The 20,220-nt window shown below is 38.7% G+C and overlaps 1 protein-coding gene across 1 annotated transcript in view; it reads right to left on the reverse strand.

The window, feature by feature from the left end:
- The window catches only part of ITIH5 (inter-alpha-trypsin inhibitor heavy chain 5), an 87,629-nt gene that overhangs the window by 40,378 nt on the left and 27,031 nt on the right, over positions 1–20,220 (reverse strand). Inside the window, exons 6-7 of the mRNA XM_028130937.2 lie at positions 2,736–2,905; positions 714–830 (exon numbers count right to left, since the gene is read on the reverse strand). Of these exons, the coding sequence (XP_027986738.2) occupies positions 714–830; positions 2,736–2,905 (287 nt within the window). The remainder of the gene's footprint in view (positions 1–713; positions 831–2,735; positions 2,906–20,220) is intronic.

Genomic DNA, 20,220 nt, shown 5'->3' on the forward strand with positions numbered 1-20,220 from the left:
AACCATTTAAAAGTATTAACAGAGAAAATATGTACAATAGCTCATCAGAAATATTAGTTGTTCTGGCAGTCAGGAGCTCTTTCTGTTTTGTGTTACGTGAATTGAAAATACATTGTAAATGAAAATTTATGATATTTAGGATAGTAGAATAAGATAAGGAATAGCCTTCCAGTGGTCTGTAAAAAAAATGTAAATAGTTGTATTTTCACATTAATGAAAATTTTCAGTATAGACTACATGTCTCCTTGATGTCCCTCTCATCCCTAGAATTTTAAGATTCATGCTAAATATTGTGAAAATATCAGTACTGAATTATTAAGATACAAGTCCTTTGTTCTAAGAATAGGTCAAGGGGACTGCCAATTAATCTATTCCATTGTTCTCAAAGGACATCATTACCAATAGAATCATTCCATCAACAGTGGTGCTGTTGAGTAGCTCTCATAGTATAGTCCTGTCTCATTCACATTATCCACTCTGCCAGTCCCCTTTATTTCAAGGTATTTCTATAGCATGTCCTCTGTTCTCTGAAAACCACCATGTGGAAATGATAACTAATGTCAATGGTTTAACTGAATCAGATCAGGAATGTCCTCTATAGGCAGCAACAGCTGGATGATAAAGCAGACATTTGGCATCAGTTAATTTTTATCCACATCATTGTCCCAGGCAAAACTGAGAGAGGAAAAAATGGGCATTTGGCACTCACTCACCTGCCGGAGTTTGGTTCCTACCATGGAGGCACTGCTGTCAAGCACAAATACCACATTCTTGGGTAAAGGAGGAAGGTCTTTGGGGGCAAAGTAGTGCACAAAATACTCATCTAGAACCTGGTGCAGGGAAAAGAAAGTAAAAATGATAGTATCCAGAATAGGTAGAAAAACTAAAATGGACTGTCTACGGAACTTCTAAACATCAGAGATAGCATGAAACAGTGTCTCTGGTCAGATTCTGCACCCAGAGCAAAAGTACTCATGGCCTTGATCCTTCCATAAAAACCAATTGCTAATTTAATCTGTATAAGGATAAAATCATCCCTTAACATTTTATTGACTATGTTGACTAATTTAATTTAAATTGTCCTCTTCTGCCTCTTACCACTTGAGAATCCTGCTTCCTTAATTATCTGGTTTTTACCAAGCATCTTACTAGTACAAATTGAGATGTCAAGGAGGTTGTCCACATTCTGGGTGGCACATTCATACATTTTAATATTCCCACCCTATCTCTGGAGCAATAAAACCTAAAGGGAAATGAGCCAGGGGCCAGTCTCTTTTAATTAAAATTTAAGAAGAATTAAAATTCTAATGCCATCTAACATAGCACAGGGAAAAGTGTAGATTTCTCTTGCTCTCCAGATTACTGAAGCAGGAAATACTAGGTGTACCAGTTAATAATCTGGATCTTTTTCAATAGAAGGAGTTACACATATGTTGATATATATGCAATTTGATATGTATGCTATTTTGTTGTATTGACAGCAAGCTTCAAAACTTCATGTCAATTTTTCTGAAAGTGTTAACAATATAGATATTTTTACGCTTAAAAATGTCTAATTCCGTGCCAAAAAAAAGAGCATTTGCGGGAAGTTTTAATTTATTACTTTATTTTGAAGAAAAGTGCTGCTGAATATTTCGGGAAGCTTATGGTGAACATGCTCCATCTCAAGATACTTGTGAACGCTGGTTTAAATGCTTTAAAAGTGATGATTTCGATGTGAAAGACAAAGAATGTCCAGGTCAACCGCAAAAGTTTGAAGACCAACAATTACAAGCATTATTGGATGAAGATGCGTGTCCAACTCAAAAACAACTTGCAGAAAGATTAAATGTTGCTCAGCAAACAATTTTCCATTGTTTACAAGCAATGGGAAATATTTTAAAGGAAGGAATATGGGTGCCACATCAAGTGAACGAAAGACAAATGGAAAACCTAAAAGTCATCAGTAAAATGTTGCTTCAATGGCATGAAAGAAAGTCTTTTTTGCATCCAATTGTGACTGGCAATGAAAAGTGGATTTATTTTGAGAATCCCAAATGCACAAAATCATGGGTTGATCCAGGTCAACCATCAACATTGACTGCAAGGCCAAATCGCTTCTGAAAGAAGACAATGCTCTGTATTTGGTGGGATCAGGAAGGTGTGAGCTTCTAAAACCAGGTGAAACCATTAATACTGATCGCTACCAACAACAAATAATCAATTTGAACCACGCTTTGATCGTAAAACAACCAGCACTCACAAGTATCTTTAGATGGAGCATGTTCACCATAAGCTTCCCGAAGTATATGATAACTTTCAGGAGCACTTTTCTTCAAAATAAAGAAATGAATTAAAACTTCCCGCAAATGCTCTTTTTTTTGGCACGAAATTTGACATTTTTAAGTGTAAAAATATCTATGATGTTAACACCTTCAGAAAATTTGACATATGAAGTTTTGAAGCTTACTATCAATACAACAAAATAGCATACATATCAAATCGCATATATATCAGCATATGTGTAACTCCATCTATTGAAAAAATCTGCATTATTAACCAGTACACCTAATAGATACCCTCAGCCTCCAGCTAGGGAATACCACTAGTCTCCTTGGAGACACATTTTGGGTTAAACATATTTCCTAAGAATCAGAAAATTCTCTGTCCCTTAGGTAAGTATTAGAGTCCCCAGTTCTGAGTCTAACCAAAAGTATTAAGCAACTAACATGAAATAGTAGCAACAAACCCCTTACCTGGATGTCCCCAATGTTCTGTTCCCTATTGACATCATATCTAATGATGAAATCTCCCAGAACGCCATTCTGGGCAATCCTCGCTTGTTGAACCACACTAGGCTTAAAAATGACTTTGGCAAAAGTTTCATTTTGGTTGATAACAGTAGAAGGAGGTGGCCCAGCATCATCTGCATGCAAAATATAAACATAATTAATCACTAAATATATAAATACTAGAGGCCCAGTACATGAAATTCGTGCATGGGGGGTGGGGGTGGTTCCCCTCAGCCCAGCCTGCACCCTCTCCAATCCGGGACCAATCGGGGGATGTCCAACTGGATCGGGCCTAAACTGGCAGTCGGATATCCCTCTCACAATCCAGGACCACTGGTTCCTAACCGCTCACCTGCCTGCCTGATCACCCTTAACTGCTTCTGCCTGCCAGCCTGATCACCCCCTAACCACTCCCCTGCCGGCCTGATTGATGCCTAACTGCTCCCCTGCCAGCCTGATCACCACTAACCGCCTCTGCCTGCCAGCCTGGTCACCCCCAACTTCCCCCCCCCCCCGCCAGCCTGGTTGTCCCTCACTGCCCCCCCCCACTGGCCTGGTTGCCCCGAACTTCCCCACCTCGCCTGCCTGGTTGCCCCTAACTTCCCCGCCACCTGCCTGGTCATCCCCACCTGCCCCCCCACCAGCCTGGTCACCCCTCACTGTCCCCCTCTGCTGGCCTTGTTGTCACTCACTGCCCCCACTTCCGGCCTGGTTGCCCCCAACTGCCCACCCTGCCAGCCTGGTCGCCCCATGCAGACTGCTGTTCGGTCATTGTGTGAGGGCATCTTGACCAATTTGCATATTCCTCTATTATTAGTATAGATTTTCCTGAGGGGGGGAAATTGTATTACAGTGACACAGAGGGTTAGACTTCATTTGATCGTGGGTTTATTTCCATATGAAATTCCTAGATGTTATGCTGATAATGTATCACGATGCATGAGATAAGCTATCATATAGTTCACCTTCATGCCTCTTTTTTAATCTTTTCTTATGAGATTTTTTTAAACACACAAAAGTAGAGAGAATAGTAAAATGAACCCCATAGACCCATCACCCAACTTTAATAATTATCAACTATTTACCAATATTTTGTATCTATTTTTATGTATCACCTCACCATTTTTGAGAGTAGTTTAAAGACAAATCCCAGACATCATATTTCATCCATAAATACTTCAGTGTGAATCTCTAACTATAAGAACCTTTTTTTAGCATAACCACAAAACCATTATCACAAGTAACAAAATTAATGGGCAATCCTTTATTATGGCTGAATACTCAGTCTGTATTAAAATTTTCCTAATTCTTTAGAAAATGTCTTGGAATGGTTGGTTTGTTGGAATTAGGATCAAAACAAAGTCCCAACATCACATTTGGTTTATGTTTCTTAAGTCTCTTTTAATCTATAAGTGGCACCTACCCCCACCTTTTTTCTACTACTAAATATATGTGTTATAAAACACTAGTCATTTGTCCTACAAAGTTTCTCACATTCTGCATTTCTTGATTGTTTTCTCGTCCTATCTTTTAACTTGCTCCTCTATTCCCCTGGTTTCCAACCTTGGTTTGTACTGTAACATCTGGGGGAGCTAGAAAAAATACTGATGCCCATGCCAAGAGTTCATTTAATTGGTCTGGGACACAGCCTGGGCCTCAAGATTTCCCATAAGAGCCAAATGTATTAAGGCTCACACCACAGCTCAATCCCCTGTATTTCTTTGTGTTCTGGTAGGTAGAGCTGAAGGCTTGGTTAGACTCAGGTTCAATGCTATTTGCAAGAACACTTCATAGGTGATGTGAGTACTTACTACTTTATCACATCAGAAGGTACATAATATCAACTTGTCTACTTTTAGTGGTGGTAAGATTGATGGTTGGTTCCGGTGTTGGCAATCTGATCACCCATAATGAAGTTCCTCATCAAACTTTCACTTAACAGTTTTATCAATTGCTAATAATGTTGGTCTAGACCCACTATTTCATTAGAGTTGTAAAGGGGGTTTCTGATTCTATCATTACTTCCATATGGACTTCTTCCATAAAGAAAACCTTTCCCTCATCAGTTATTTGGTTGCCCTACCATAGTGTTTGTCCAGAAAGTTTGTGGCTCTTAAAAAAAAAACACACACACAACAAACTTTCTCAGAGCTTTCCCCACTTTCCCAAAGCTTTTCCCAACATGAATCTAAGGCTATAAATTAGAATTCCATAAAGGTAAACAGATGAATGTATTTTATGTGATTTAAGAAAAATTAGTGAGATGACATTAAGCAAAGTCATCCCATTTTTTGCCCCTGACCTTTACTTCCTGTTAGAAAACAAAGAATCATTTCACAGACTACCCACTTTTACAAATCCAAACACCACCATGTTTATATACTTAGCAACAGAAATCCAAATTTTTGAGATCTGTTTATACAATAAATAATATGAAAATAAAATAGAGAATTCATAAACATCAGTGCATGTGGAGATGTTTTATCCAGATACTGAATCAAAACCAGGCTTAAGACTGCTATAAAGCATCTGACTATCTTAAAATCTATTCAAGTTGATACCATAAAGATGACCAGGAATTTTCCATCCTTATTTTAAAAAATAAAAAAGGAAATGAGGCATAATTTACCCATGGTAATTTGTATTTAAGAATAAACTTCCTTCTGCTAAATTTTATTAGATATTAAAATGAAAGGAAGTTTAAACATTTCCTTCAATAGAACAGACAGTTATTTTTCAGCAACAAGTTAGGTATAACTGATAGGTGGGACTTATAATCTAATAGATAGAACACCTAAATTAATCTGAAAAGTAATCATATTTTTTAAAATCTTAGAACATATATACTTATGTGAATAGGTGGTTAAGTTTCTTAAATATGAATAGGGGGTTAAGTTTTTCTTAAAGTTTCCTTTTCAAGGCCTATGCAAAGCAATTGAGGAAGGGACTCAGCTGTGAATCCAGCAAGCGGAACCAATAAACATGGTCAGGCCGACCCACCAGGAGTCAAACCATCATCTTATCAACATCATCTCATCGCCTGATGACTAATTATAATAGCTGACGTCTGCAAACCCCCAGGCCTGCATGTAGCTGCATTTCTCACCCCAGCCCCTTCTCCTTTATAATACTGTCCCCTGAATCTTGCTGGAAGACAGGATTTGATGCATGTAAGCACCCAGTATTCTTGGTTGGCTAGCCTTCTCAATAAAAGCCTAATATGATTCAACCCTGCCTTTGTTATTGGACACAGCGACGGGCAGCCCGAGCCCAACCAGGGGTTTCCTGGTAACATAGCCTTAACAGGAACCACACAGCAAAACTGAGTCTTCTATTATTTCTACTTATCAAGGGCAGAAATTTTGGGAATGACCAGAGAGCTAGCAAATAGGAAAGTTTATTCCTGTAGAAAGACAACTGTATGGAAGATCACATGCTTCCAACAGATTTGCTCATCTGAAGAAGGAGTTGGGAAATTCTCAATGCACATCTACAAATGCGAGCCTCCAATTCATTAGCCTGGTTGACATTACCTTAGAACCAGTAGGCAGGAAGAAGGAAAAGAGGCTGAAAATGAAATGGTCCTTGAAATAGAATGAAGTTTGCTATTCTCTGGAGTCAATCTTTCATTTCATTGGTGATTATTGGTAAAGCACCAAGAGTGAGCAGCTTGATAATACACTACCTAAGAACTCAGGACCATGAATGAATGAGAAGTACCTGCATTTACTACCTTTTATTATCTACTAGAGGCCCAATGCACTAAGATTTGTGCAAGAGTGGACCTTCCTTCCCCTGGCTGCTGGCACTGCCTTTGCTCTGGCCAGAGCCACCTTTTCGCTCTGGCCCGGAGCCGCCTTTCCTCCTTCACATGCTGCCCAGAGGCTCAGAGTGGCTGGGGCTGTGTGGAATGCCTGCATCGTCACCATGGCAACGACGCAAGTGTCCAGCCCCACCCCCGGCCATTCGGTGCCTGTGTATGCAAATTAACCCACCATCTTTGTTGGGTTAATTTGCATACTCACTCCTGATTGGCTGGTGGAAGTCGTGAAGGTATGGTCAATTTGCATCTTTCTCTTTTATTAGTGTAGATGGGACTTCGGACAAGCTACTGAGTCTGGGTTATCTCATCTATAAAATGGATTAACTCACACTATTGAAAAGATTAAGTAATGTAATGTATTTAGTGTTATTCTGATTCATGGTAAGCAGTCATGTTAGCTAATATTATTATGAAACTAAAATGTCTAAAAATAGAAGTAGGGCCAGGGAATTAAATGTAAGACAATACAACATGTCAAACTTGAAATACTACAGGCAACAAAAAGAAAAGAACTGCTATTTACAAAATGGTTGAATTTCACAATCATTTAGAGTAAAACATAACATAAAAAAGACTATATATTCTCCATATTTACATAAAACTTAAGAGCAGCACAACTTATACATGGCAATTGGGAGAGAATAGTGTTAGCTTTGCGGAGTGAGGACTGACTGGGAAAGAGTATAAGGGAGCCTTTGGGTGGTGGAAATACTCTATGTCTTGATTTGAAAGTAGTTATACAGGTATATACATATGTAAAAATTAATCAAGGTGTACACATAAGATGTATATACTTTATTCTATGTATACCCCGACTTTTAAAAAAGTTAAAGTCATTGGGAGTTGTATAGCAGAACAGATTAGGTGTATTCAGAGTAATTCCAGCTGGCAGAACCCAGAAGCACTTTCGTGCAGTTTCAGTAAAAGCTCTAAGAAAGATGTCCTGTTGGCAGAGGCCACTATCCCAACTCATCTCTTTTGAAGTATTCGGAGCCAACCCTGGGTGACTCAGTCACCGGCAGGGACAGTGCCAAGCAGTTCTGACTATGTGGTCTTAGACCAGCAGCATCAGTGTCACTGGGAATTGCTGGAAACACAAATTCTTGGGCCCACCTAGAAATTCTGAATCAGAAACTCTGGAGGTGGGACCCAGAAAGATGTATTTTAGCAGCTGATTCTGGTTCCTGCACAGAAACAATGGTCACGTGTTTTTGATGTATGTAATTGTGCAGCACTGACATTGTACATTTCTGTAATTATATTTGACTCTTTATACAGTACTGTCAGCATGTACCTACTTTTTCGTGTTTCAAATCTCTCTCATTGATGTGCTCTCACAACCACCCTGAATTAATACCATTCATGGTTGAATAAAAGCATTGAGTATTAAAAATTTAATTTCTCTCTTCATAATTCATTTGACTAGGCTCTTTGATATAAGCCATGAAAAAAGATAGTGTGTTATTATTTTGGTTTCCTATTGACCTCTGATGCTTGCTAGTTCATGATGAAAATTCAAGAGATTCCTCTAAATGGGCTTATTTTATATGCCCAAATTGTGGGTTGATTCACAGTTTGGTCGCTCACCGAGAGGTTTAGCCCCTAAGGCTGATTTCCACCCATTAAGTACCAGACAGTCAATGTGACCCAGTGAATTTTCCACTCCCAATCCCCCTCCAAAAAAAGTTACCTGGAAAATATTCCAGAGTAATCTCTCTAGGAAAAAATATCCTCTTTTTATTAGAGGAGGAAATAAATCTTTTAATCAATGAGGTTAGTATAGGCTGCCCCACTGTTACTGGCCAAAATCCCAAAGCAGAATAAGACTATTCAGCTTTTTCTTACTGTGAATTGGACTCATGCTCTTGACCCTCACAAAATAGTTCATAAGCATAATGAGCTTTATTAGCAGGGCCCTCAGCAGTCATGGGATATGTTCTGAAGATAATGAAGGGTGCAAGGGAAGAGGTTGGGAACAGATCAAAAGAGTGAGAATCTGGCTACTTCGCTAATAAGAACCCACATCTTTTCTTCCTGTCGGTTTTCTCTCCTTCTCACCCACTTGGTTAGGGTAAGGAGTGTGGCAAGTGCTCTGAATTGAAGGAGGCTGTCTTCTAATGTCATCTTCCCATTTTAATCCAGGCATGGGTCTTGTGCAAGATGACCTCCAGTGGCATACAACTGCCTCTGGTGTGTCCTCGGTGAGATTCACTAATGGTCTTTTCTCCACATATTCTTCCCTGCTTCTCAGGTCACCAGCATCCCCATGATACTCTCTTCCTGTCTGAATCCCCATATTTTTGAATAAGAAATAGGTATTATTTTAGAAGCCACATAATACTGAAGAAAATGCACTCTAGAGTGTGACAGACTCAAAATGACTGACTTAATATCTCTAAGCCTCAGTTCCACAACTGTTAAATTGGAGTAAACCATGTCATAGCATCATTGTCAGAATTGCGAGATCACATATATAAGGAACTGAGCTTAGCGCCTGGCACACGGTAAGTGCTGACCACATACTAGCCTCCAGCCTCTTCCCTCAGAAGCAGCTTCTTGTTTACTCTGTCTAGGTTGGAAGGCAATGAATGGGTTTAAAATATTCTTTGATAACATACAATTTACATTTTGCCATAACAAGCTTCGCTACACGACTGAGAGCTTAGTAAAAACAAATAATCATTATTTGAAGGGGAAAAAAGTCACATCAAAATAAACATTCATAACAGGCATTTAAGAATGTTTATGTAGAGAACATACTTATAAAATACGATACAATTAGAAACTTCCTGAAATTAAATTAAATTAAATTAAATTCTTTGCATGAAAGAGCATACATGTTTATTTCTCCTAGACAGAGAATCTATAGCTTTCACCAGATTCTCTAAGAAGTCAACACAAGGTTAGGAAGCTTGCATACAACTGTTATTAAACATTCCTCCCATCGATTCTATCTTTTAATGACAAAGCACTTAATACATTTTGTGTAAAAGGTGAAGAGAACAAAAATGCATGTCCTTAGTTTTGTCTTGGAACATGGATTTTATTCACAAGTAAACATTCTCTTCCTAGACAACCACATGGGGATAAAAGGAAGCCAACTGCTGTGTAACATGTCTAAAGGTGACAGTATTTAGGAGCAAAGAACCACACACAAGGAGATCAGCTGGAAGCCACACCCCTTTGGGTTAACTGACAGAGGGATTTCCTGGCTTCTGTTTCCTGTGGGCCTTGGGGTTGCCTACAGTTGGAGAAAAGCAGCCAACACCTGGATATTTTACAAAAGGATTTCCAAACAAACTCTGCCTGCTCATTTCCCCTTGGAAAAGAGACTAAATTATCTATGGGCTCCAGGGGGCAGATTTCTTAAATATATGGCTGTCAAAAATACAGTGAATAATTGGGCAACTACCCTTTGATGGTAGCAATAAAGACACAATTCAAGCAAATGAACATAGTATTAAAAGAAAAAGTAATGGGCACGGTGATTATAGTTAACTAGGAGCCCAGAGCGCGATTCGAAATCATGCGGCGCCGCCCACCCTCGAGTCGCCGGTCGGCGCTGCCTTGCTCTCCAGCCCTTGAAGCAGCTGCGGCCACTGCTGATCAGGCCCTCCCCCAGTGCAGGCGCATGGAGGACCCTGCTGCCCGGCCCCTGACGCTGCATGTGCAACCTCCTCCTATCTGGTCGACCCATTATGGCATCCCGGTTAATTAGCATATTTCTCTATTTTTTATATATAGAGAGAGATAATACTGTATTGCATATTTGAAAGTTGCTAAGAAAGTATATCTTAGCAGTTCTCATCAGCCCTAGCTGGTTTGGCTCAGTGGAATAGAGCGTCAGCCTATGGATTGAAGAGTCCCAGGTTCAATTCCGGTCAAGGGCACATGCCCAGGTTGTGGGCTCGATCCCCAGTAGGTGGTGTGCAGGAGGCAACCAATCAGTGATTCTCTCTCATCATTGATGTTTCTATCTCTCCCTCTCCCTTCCTCTCTGAAATCAATAAAAATATATTTTTTAAAAAGTTCTCATCACAAGAAAAAAAATTCTGTAACAATGTGTGGTGATGAATCTTTTTTTTTAATCATTAAATACATTTAATCAGTAATGAAAAAATGTTCTCACAACCAAAGCATGAAGACCAGAATGTAATTGCCTTCTCCTATACAATCATCCAGAGAATAAAAGAAGGGGGTACTCTCCAATAAATTCTAAGGACCCACATCTAAAAAAGCAACCTTGTTCATGAACATATATGTAGATATTCTTAAGCACGATATTAGCAAACTCAGCAGAATCTTAAAAAGGTCATTCATCATGACCATTTGGAGTTTATTCTAATAATACAATGATGTTTTAATACCAGAAAATTAACTCAATGAATCACTTAAGAAATTAAAGAAGAGAAAGTATATGATAATTCCAGTAGGAACAATAAAAAGCATTTAGTAACATGAATAACTATTCATGCTTAAACCCTTAGCAAATTACTTCCCAGCGACCACTTTATCTGCTGCTCTTTCCGGCTACTTGCAAGCTTTGTGATATGATTCTTCCCAAATCCATGTGTGAAGCTTTTCTGTTGCCAAGGTCCCCACGGCACCAAAGTAAGAATTGTCAAGTCCCAAGAAAGGAAAAGTGGGCAAGTCCTCTAGGGAAACGATTTGGCTAGGGAGTTTTGCTGTTGGCGCAGGAGAACTTCTCAGGCCTCATCTGGGTGATCCACTGTTTGCCCTCCATAGAGAAGAAGCCTCCAGCCTCCTGCCAGCTAAGAAGGTGCGGTTACTGGATACACAAACTTTCGACTTCTTGGAAGTAGCCCCACATTTAAGTTCACTTGTTGAGATGTCTGGTGCCCCAAATGCCTGAGACTTCAGGGACTTCTGCAATGCAAATTGGTTGACTTTTTGCCTTGCTCTGTCTCTAGCTTAGTCTTTATTTGGGGGTTTGCTCAGTTAAATATGTGGTGATGGATCTTAGCTAGACTTGTTGTGGTAACCATTTTGTAATCTATATAAATATCAAGTCATTATGTTGTACACCTGAAACTAATATAATGTTATATGTCCTTACACCTCAATTAAAATAAAATACTAGCTAGGTTTCGGGAAAAAGAAAACGGTTAAGACAATGAAGATGAGAAAGAATTTGGTTTAATACCTTCATAAGTCCTTTATAATATATATGCATAGTTTTCTTATTGGAAGGGGGGTTTCTCCCCTATCTTGATATTTGGTATGTTACATCCTTTAGGAAAATAGCATTGTATAGATATGGCAGCAGCATATAGCATAGACTAATAATGTAAGTTTACAGCTGAAGGAGTTCAATTTTATCACTTTATAGTTAAGTGGTGTTTGCCCAGATTTCTTAGAAAATTCGTTTTCTTTACTACTTATACAATGCTCTTTTTTCCTGAAAGAATACATCACTGAGTCTGTTTTCCCTATTTCATTAACTTCCTCAGAGAACTATGCATAAAAACGAAAACAATGTAACTACTTCACACATTCTAAAAGCAGTTAACCTCTAAAAACACCCATTATCCCTGCCCAATATCATTTTGTGTCCATCGAAGACCTCAAATACTTGAAACTGCTGCTCTGAGTACTTGAAATTAAACTGAATGGAGGTCCACCAAGAGCAGTGCTGGAGCAGCAAAGGAGTATGAGACTGAGAGATTTGTGTTAAATTCCTCGACATTGTCCTTGTGCATGCAGGCAAAACATGGCCCAATAATTTAGAAAACCTGAGTGTCATTTTATAGATTCAACCTTACAGAGGATTTTCTTTTTTTATTATTCAAAATTGCTGACTCTACATGCCCATTAGGATGGCTACTATTAAAAACACACACAGATGGGCTATCCGGTGTTGCTCAGTGGATAGGGCATCGGCCTGCGGACTGAAAAGTCCCAGATTCGATTCCAGTCAAGGGCATGTACCTCAGTTGCAGGCTCCTTCCTGGCCCGGGCCCTGGTCAGGGCGCATACAGGAGGCAACCAATCGATGTGTTCCTCTCACATCGATATTCCCTCCCTCTAAAAAAAAAAAAAAATCAATGGAAAAATATCCTTAGGTGAGGACTAAAAACACACACACACATGAAAATAACAAGTAGTTGGTGAGGATGTGGAAAAATTAGAAACCTTGTGCACTGTTACAAACGTAAAATGTTATAGCAATATGGAAAACAGTATGGCAATTCCTCAAAAAATTAAAAATATAATTATCATGTGATCCATTAATTCCACTTTTTGGTCATATACCCAATAAAATTAAAATTTCAAGGATCCTGTGTGCACCATATTCATAGTAGCACTATTTACCATAGCCAAGAAGTGGAAGGAACCCAAATGTCCTTCAACAGATAAGGGGATGAACAAAATGCAGTCTATACATGCCACGGAATGTTCCTCAGCCATAAAAAGGAAGAAAATTCTGTCATAAACCTTGAGGACATTTTGCTAAGTGAAATAAGCCATTCACAAAAAGAGAAATACTATGTGACTCCACTTATATGAGGTTCTTAGAGTTGTCAAAGTCATAGAGACAGAAAGTAGAACGGTGGTTGCCATGAACTAGGGGAAGGAGATATAGAATGTTATTTTGGGAAGATGAAAACGTTCTGAAGATTGGTTGTATAACCATGTGAATAAAGAACACTACTAAACTGTACACTTAGAAATAGTTGTGCTAGAGGTGAAGGGAATGAGAAGTACAGATTAGAAGTTAAAAAACATGGAGATATAAAGTACAGCATAGGGAAATATAGTCAATAATATTGTAATAACTATGTATGGTGCCCATTGGGTACTGGAAATGCCAAGAGGAACACTTTGTAAAGTACATGATTGATTACCACTATGCTATACACCTGAAACTAATACAAAATAATATTGAATATAAACTGCAATTTGATTTTTAAATAAAAATATTTTAGCCGAAACCGGTTTGGCTCAGTGAATAGAGCGTCGGCCTGCAGACTCAAGGGTCCCAGGTTCAATTCCGATCAAGGGCATGTACCTTGGTTGCGGGCACATCCCCAGTAGGGGGGTGTGCAAGAGGCAGCTGATCGATGTTTCTCTCTCATCGATGCTTCTAACTCTCTATCCCTCTCTCTTCCTCTCTGTAAAAAATCAATAAAATATATTTAAAAAATATTTTAAAAGAAATTTAATATTATGTGTGTTTTTTACCACAATTAAAAACTTTTTTAATTTTTAAAAATTGCCAACTCTATCCCTAACCAGTTTGGCTCAGTGGATAGAGCATCGGCCTGCGGACTGACAGGTCCCAGGTTCATTCCAGTCAAGGGCATTTACCTTGGTTGCAGGCACATCCCCAGTAGGAGGTGTGCAGGAGGCAGCTGATCGATGTTTCTCTCTCATCAATGTTTCTAACTCTCTATCCCTCTCCCTTCCTCTCTGTAAAAAATCAATAAAATATATATTTTGTAAAAATTGCCAACTCTAAGTTTTTCAAGTACAGTGACAACATCTTTGATATTTTTAGGTTCCAAGCTTCTAGCACAGTGCCAGGAACATGGTGAGAACTCAAGGCAAGCTTGTTGAACATTTAACATGGGGATGACTCAACACAATGACATGTAGTTGGCAAGTGAAGGGATCATCTTGAAATTGTTTTGGTGAATGGGGTAGATGCTCTAGGTAACTCATGTCACATGCCCTGGATCCACCTCTGGTTCCAGCCACAGCTATGGTGGACAGTGCCATATGCCCAGACAACATCCCACCTCACACATCAAACTAAGACAGCAACAAAAAGAGGTCTTCCAGAGAAGAGTGGGTTGCGCACCAATGTCAAGTTAAAGAGAGGAGGCCAACCTCCTGGGTCTCTCTGAGCCATCCTGCTCATAACTGGCCCAGACTGAAGTACAGCCAATGTCAGAACAAAGAAGATAAAATGTGTTCTCACATCAGCATTAAAAACCAAACAAAACAAAACCATCTATGGAGCCAAATGATTCATACCTGAATAATTTCTGCACTGAACAATGCTGGAAACCCTCACATAACAACCAGATTGTTTTCTGGCAAATGTACAGAGGCCAAACAGGGCCATGCCCTTCCAGCTGCAGGGTGGACACTGGATCCGGGGGAGAACACAGAGCAACAGGGAATTGGAACTGGGGTGACAATCAATCATAATTCAGCGCTTTAATAGGGCAAAGATGCCAGGTTTTTAGCAAATAAAAACACAGGAGGCCCAGTTAAATTTGAATTTCAGATAAACAGTGAATGACCTTTTTTAAAGTATAAATATGTCACAGATATTGCATGGGACATATTGTTTATGTGAAATTCAAATTTAACTGAGCATCCTATAGTTTATCTGGCAATCCTGACAAAGAAGATGAGCTCTAGATTTTTGTGATCAATCTCCTGGAACCAAATTCTGTCTTCTAATCCCTCCTTCACAACAAAACATGGTCTACACCAAGATCTGGCGACATTAACCAACTTAAACCAGGAAAGAGTTGAAAACCTACCAGCCTTTCCTTTGCCAACAGCGATTATTCCTAAGTTCATTTTACAGATACTTAGTGAGCACCCATTATATGGCAGGCACCATTCTAGGTGCCTAGAGTACAATCCTTAAGGGCCTTCACAACAAAAGAAAGAGTCATGAGATTAACCAACCAAACAAAGAAAACGTAAGATTTTAAAACAGATTCAATTTGACCCCTTCTTGGTCATTTACTGAAATACAAGACATTGTGTGAGTCTCCGGTCAGAGGCGACTTGATCTCACAGGACCTGTGGCTGGTCATGAAACTATTCCCAAGGACAGCTGCAGTGTCACCAACCTCATCTTAAAATGAGAGGTAATGAAACTGTATTTCGAGTGGTTCTCTTCTAATTAAGCTTCCTCAGTCTTTAGGATGATCTTAAGGCCCACATTTTATAGGAAGCTTACATAGGGGTGATATGATTAAAAAGCAAGCCCTAGGTTGAGTTCCACCTAGTCCTATTATATGCCCTCCTAAGGCATGTAAAGGAACACATAACTAACTGCTGAAGAGCACAGCAAACATTACTTCCAGGGCACTTGAAGAAGTGGGAGTCTAACAACCTAAAATATAAGTTTACTCATTGTATGTTTTTGAGGTACAACTCACATCCCATAAAATTAGAAAGTGTACAATTCAGTGGCATTTAGTACACTCATGTTGTCCTGCAACCACCACCTCTATCCAGTTCTACAACATATTCATCACCCTCAAAGAACACTCTGTAACCATTAAGCAGTCATTCTCTATTGCTTTCTCCCCAGGCCCAGGCCATCACCAATCTGCTCTCCATCTCTATGGATTCATCCATTGTGGAATCATAAATATGTGTGTGACCTTTTGAGTCTGGCTTCTTCCACTTAGTATAATGTTTTCAAAGTTCATCCATGTTGTAGTATGTATCAGTATTTCATTGCTTTGTATGGATGACTAATATTCCATTGTATGGATACACTACAATTTATTTATCCATTCATCTACTGATGGACATTTGGACTGCTTGCACCTTTTGGCTATTGTAAATAGTGTTACTATGACCATTCATATCCAAGTATTTGAGTACCTGTTTTTAATTATTTTGCATATATACTAAGAGAAATTGCTAGGTCATATGCTAAATCTATGTTTAACTTTTTGAAGAATCATCAAACTGTTTTCCATTGTGGCTACACCATTTTACATTACTACCAGTAATGTATAAGAGTCCCAGTTTCTCCACATTTTTGTCAAAACCTATTTTCCCTTTGTTTCTTTTTTTATTATTATAGCCATCCAAGTGAGTGTAAAGTGGTATTTCATTGTGCTTTTGATTTGCATTTCCTTAATGACTAATGGTCTTGAGTATCTTTTCATATGCTTGTTAGCCATTTGTATATCTATTTTAGAGAAATATCTACTCAATTCCTTTGCCCATATTTTAATTGGGTTGTTTATATTTTTTGTGTTTGAGTTGCAAGGATTTTTTATATATCCTGGACACTAGACTTTTTTCATATATACAATTTGCAAATATTTTCTACCATTCTGTCGGTTGTCTTTTTAGAATATTTTTTAAATTAAAAGCCAACTGGGTTCTTGAGTGTAGAGCACCACTCAATGATTAATCAGACAATGATGAAACAAGAAGACAGTTGAAAGTTTCCTCATTCCTGAAACTAAAATGTCCTTTTAATGTCAAATTAGGGTAACATCATATGGGTCTGTCAGTGTTGACAGAGATGAGAAGTTGAGATTTCTTAGGAATTCAGCTGGGAGGCTTGGAAACAAAGTCAGTGTACCAAGAAAAGTCTCAGGAAACAAAGGGGTAGGAACTAACACCAAATAACTCTTGAAAACAAGAATTCAGACTGTGTGGAAAAGCCAGGATGAAGGTAAACACTAAGCTAGGCTTTGGGAGGTAAGAGCATCTTCTCTCACAGTGGTGGGGGGAAGAATGGGAAGAGCAGAAGAACAATTCCCACAGGTTCAGGAAGCTGTGATGGAAACTGTGGAAAGTAGAGAAGCTCTCTGACATGAAAATACACCAAATAATCATGTTTGTCTTTTCCAAGAGAAGATGGGATACCTAGTTTAATAAGCTTGAGACTGTGTTAGAAAGATTGCACTAGCCCCATTGGGATAGCTTGTTGGAACTTTTCCATCTCAAGTTTCTATGTTGATGAGCAGAAGTTGAATATGGGACAAGGTTACTTCCCACCAACTGTGTAAGTAATTCTATGTTGGCCAATATCCAATAGTAAAAACCTGTTGGTAGAAAAGAGGAGTGATACACATTTTAAGAAGGATGAAAAGTCAGAGTGTTCTGATGGCACCTGAAACTAAAGAAATAACTTTCTTTAATTTAAAAGCTGCTTCTGTAGGTCAAGATCCTGACCTAGTTTATGTCCCTAAATTCTGCTGGGAAGTCCAAAGTAAGGGTTTCCAACATTTACTGAGCATCAGAATACCTGGGGGCTTTTAAAAATAGAGCTACCTGAAATCTCTAGAGTTAGAAAGTGGATTAATGGTTGCCTGGGGCTGGGGTGGGAACAAGGAGTGACTGGGAATAGATGACAAGGATCTTTGTGGGGTGATAGAAATGTTCTACAGTTGGATTGTGGTGATGGTTGTACAACGCTACAAGTGTACTAAAAAGCAATGAATTGGACACCTAAAATGAGTATATTTTAAGCTATGTAAACTGAACCTCAATAAACCTGTGCTTTAAAAAAGCAAAAAATATGAAGAATATATTTATATTCTTTATTCTGGTTAGTGGTAGAAAAAAATAATCAGCATTACTTTAGCTTTACAAGTAAATTAACATGTTAAAATCACTCACATTGTTTCTTTTTTTAAAGCAATTTAAAAAAATATTTGTATTGATTTCAGAAAGGGAGAGAGAGATAGAAACATCAATGAGAGAGAATCACTGATCAGTTGCCTCCTGCATGCCCCCTACTGGGGATTGAGCCCTTGACTGGAATTGAACCCAGGACCTTAGGTTCTGAGGCTCTATCCACTGAGCCAAACCAGCTAGGGCCTCATATAGCTTCTGTATATAAATTCTTAGTTTCTCATATAAATTCATAGACTACCACACCCAAAAATACAGCTTCCTAGGCCTCACCCTAACAAATTCTAATTCAAGTGTTTAATGTAAGAATCATCATCTACATTTCTTTCTTTTTATAATTTCTCCTGGTGACAATAAAAGTATAGCCAAGTTTGAGAGTCACTGAGGTAAAGCAAAAGGGAATAAAACAGGCAAGGTACCTTATTTCTTTCTTTACCTCATTTTATTTTAATCCTATCCCTTACGGATTTCATCACATATGAAAATTTTCTGTCAAAAAAATATTTGTAATCAGGGAAAGGGCAGTAATTTGGGGGCCATGGAACAATAGGAAGTTTGAAATTTTAACATAGAGAGTGAAATAACCAGCCTTGAACCAGTCACACAGATGGAATATCTATACTGGAGTACAGCCCAAGTATGTTCTAGGAAAGTCTGAATTTCAAATACTCTTTCTATCGAGCCCATAAATCATCAAAATATTTTAGGGGAGAGGAACTGGGGGTAAGGGGATAGGAGAGGGAGTCTTGCTTTTCACTATACACTAGCTTGTCATCTTTTAGATTCTGAACCATGAGTTACACTTTTTAATAACCCAGAAAGTATAACACTTTGGCATCCAAATTACACCTCACAGAATTAGCTTATAGATTGAGAAGGAGCCCATTCATTGACAATACAGTAGCCATGGGCCCAATCCTGATATACCAGGAAAGTAAACTGAGGCGAAAATAGGTGATATTGCTTTTAGCCTTTTATTGCATTTTTATATAACTAGGGAGAGACTGGGAATTTAAACTCACACCCTTAGTATTTTACAAAAACTCTCTAAGAGGGTGGTTATAAAGGTTGAATGAGATAATGATACATGCAAAGTGCTGAGTCTAGTTTCTAGCACACAGCAGTCCTTATCTAGAATTGCTTCCCTAAAGATGAAAATGGGTCCAGTGGTCTGAGATTTGCTTCGAGAAATTCCAAAAGTCTGACTTCTGAACACAACCAGCTCCATCTGAGGAATGTACTGGCTTGGGTCCACATTCATGCAATGACAACTCATGTTGGTGCAAGGCCAAACCTAGTTTGATCTCTACCCTGGATTTCTTTTGGAAACACGCAAGTGTCCAGACAAAAATCACAACATCTGTGCCTCTCCTGCTGAGGCTGCCATTTTGCAGAAACAATAACAGCTGAGCTCTGAAAGATGGGAATGAGGAGCAAAAAGGCACCCATCCTCTGCACCTGGCCCGGGTAAATGCCTATGAAACCTCCATGCTCTAGAGGGAAAGTAATTGCTCCACTACAAAGTGCTGGGAAAACAATTTTCTTAAAAATAAACAGGTCCCAAGAGATCAATGGTCTGGAAAAATTCCTCTCAGGCCCTGAATGTAAACAGTAAGCAACTTTTCAGGCCAACAATTGTGATTCATACCCTCCAAACATAACACACACACAACACTTGCGCACATCTCTGATGAGTCACAGTGGTTCTGAAAAGTAGGCAAAACACACATACTTCTCATCACTGTAGCAGGACCCTCAGAATCCCCTACCGGGGGCCTGGACACAGCTATTGAGTCCTGGGCATTCACCCCAGACACACAGCACAGCTGCTCTGCTCTCTCAGAGCCTACAAACTGTCAAAGAATCTTCCCTCTGAAACACAGTTGTACATAAAAAAATATCCCTATAAATTATAATTAGGAAGCAATGAAATTTAAGAACATTCTTTGTTATTAGTATAAATATAGATAGATAGATAGATAGATAGATAGATAGATAGATAGGTAGATTAGCATTTCTCTGATCTCAATGTCACAATAATCTTGTTATTCTGACTCTGGTGCAATTATATATATAAAATACATATATTTGCTTTTATTCTCTAATTTGCAGCTACTTACTTAGATATCTACTCTCTAAAAGGCATTTTAAGGAGATAAAAGCTAATCAGACAAAGATCTGCCTCCAAAATCACATTTATGAGCTAATAAAAGTGGTAACATTTTCAAAGAAAATAAGTAAATATAAGATGAT

This window comes from Eptesicus fuscus, chromosome 2, assembly GCF_027574615.1.
Source record: "Eptesicus fuscus isolate TK198812 chromosome 2, DD_ASM_mEF_20220401, whole genome shotgun sequence".
Taxonomy (NCBI): domain Eukaryota; kingdom Metazoa; phylum Chordata; class Mammalia; order Chiroptera; family Vespertilionidae; genus Eptesicus; species Eptesicus fuscus.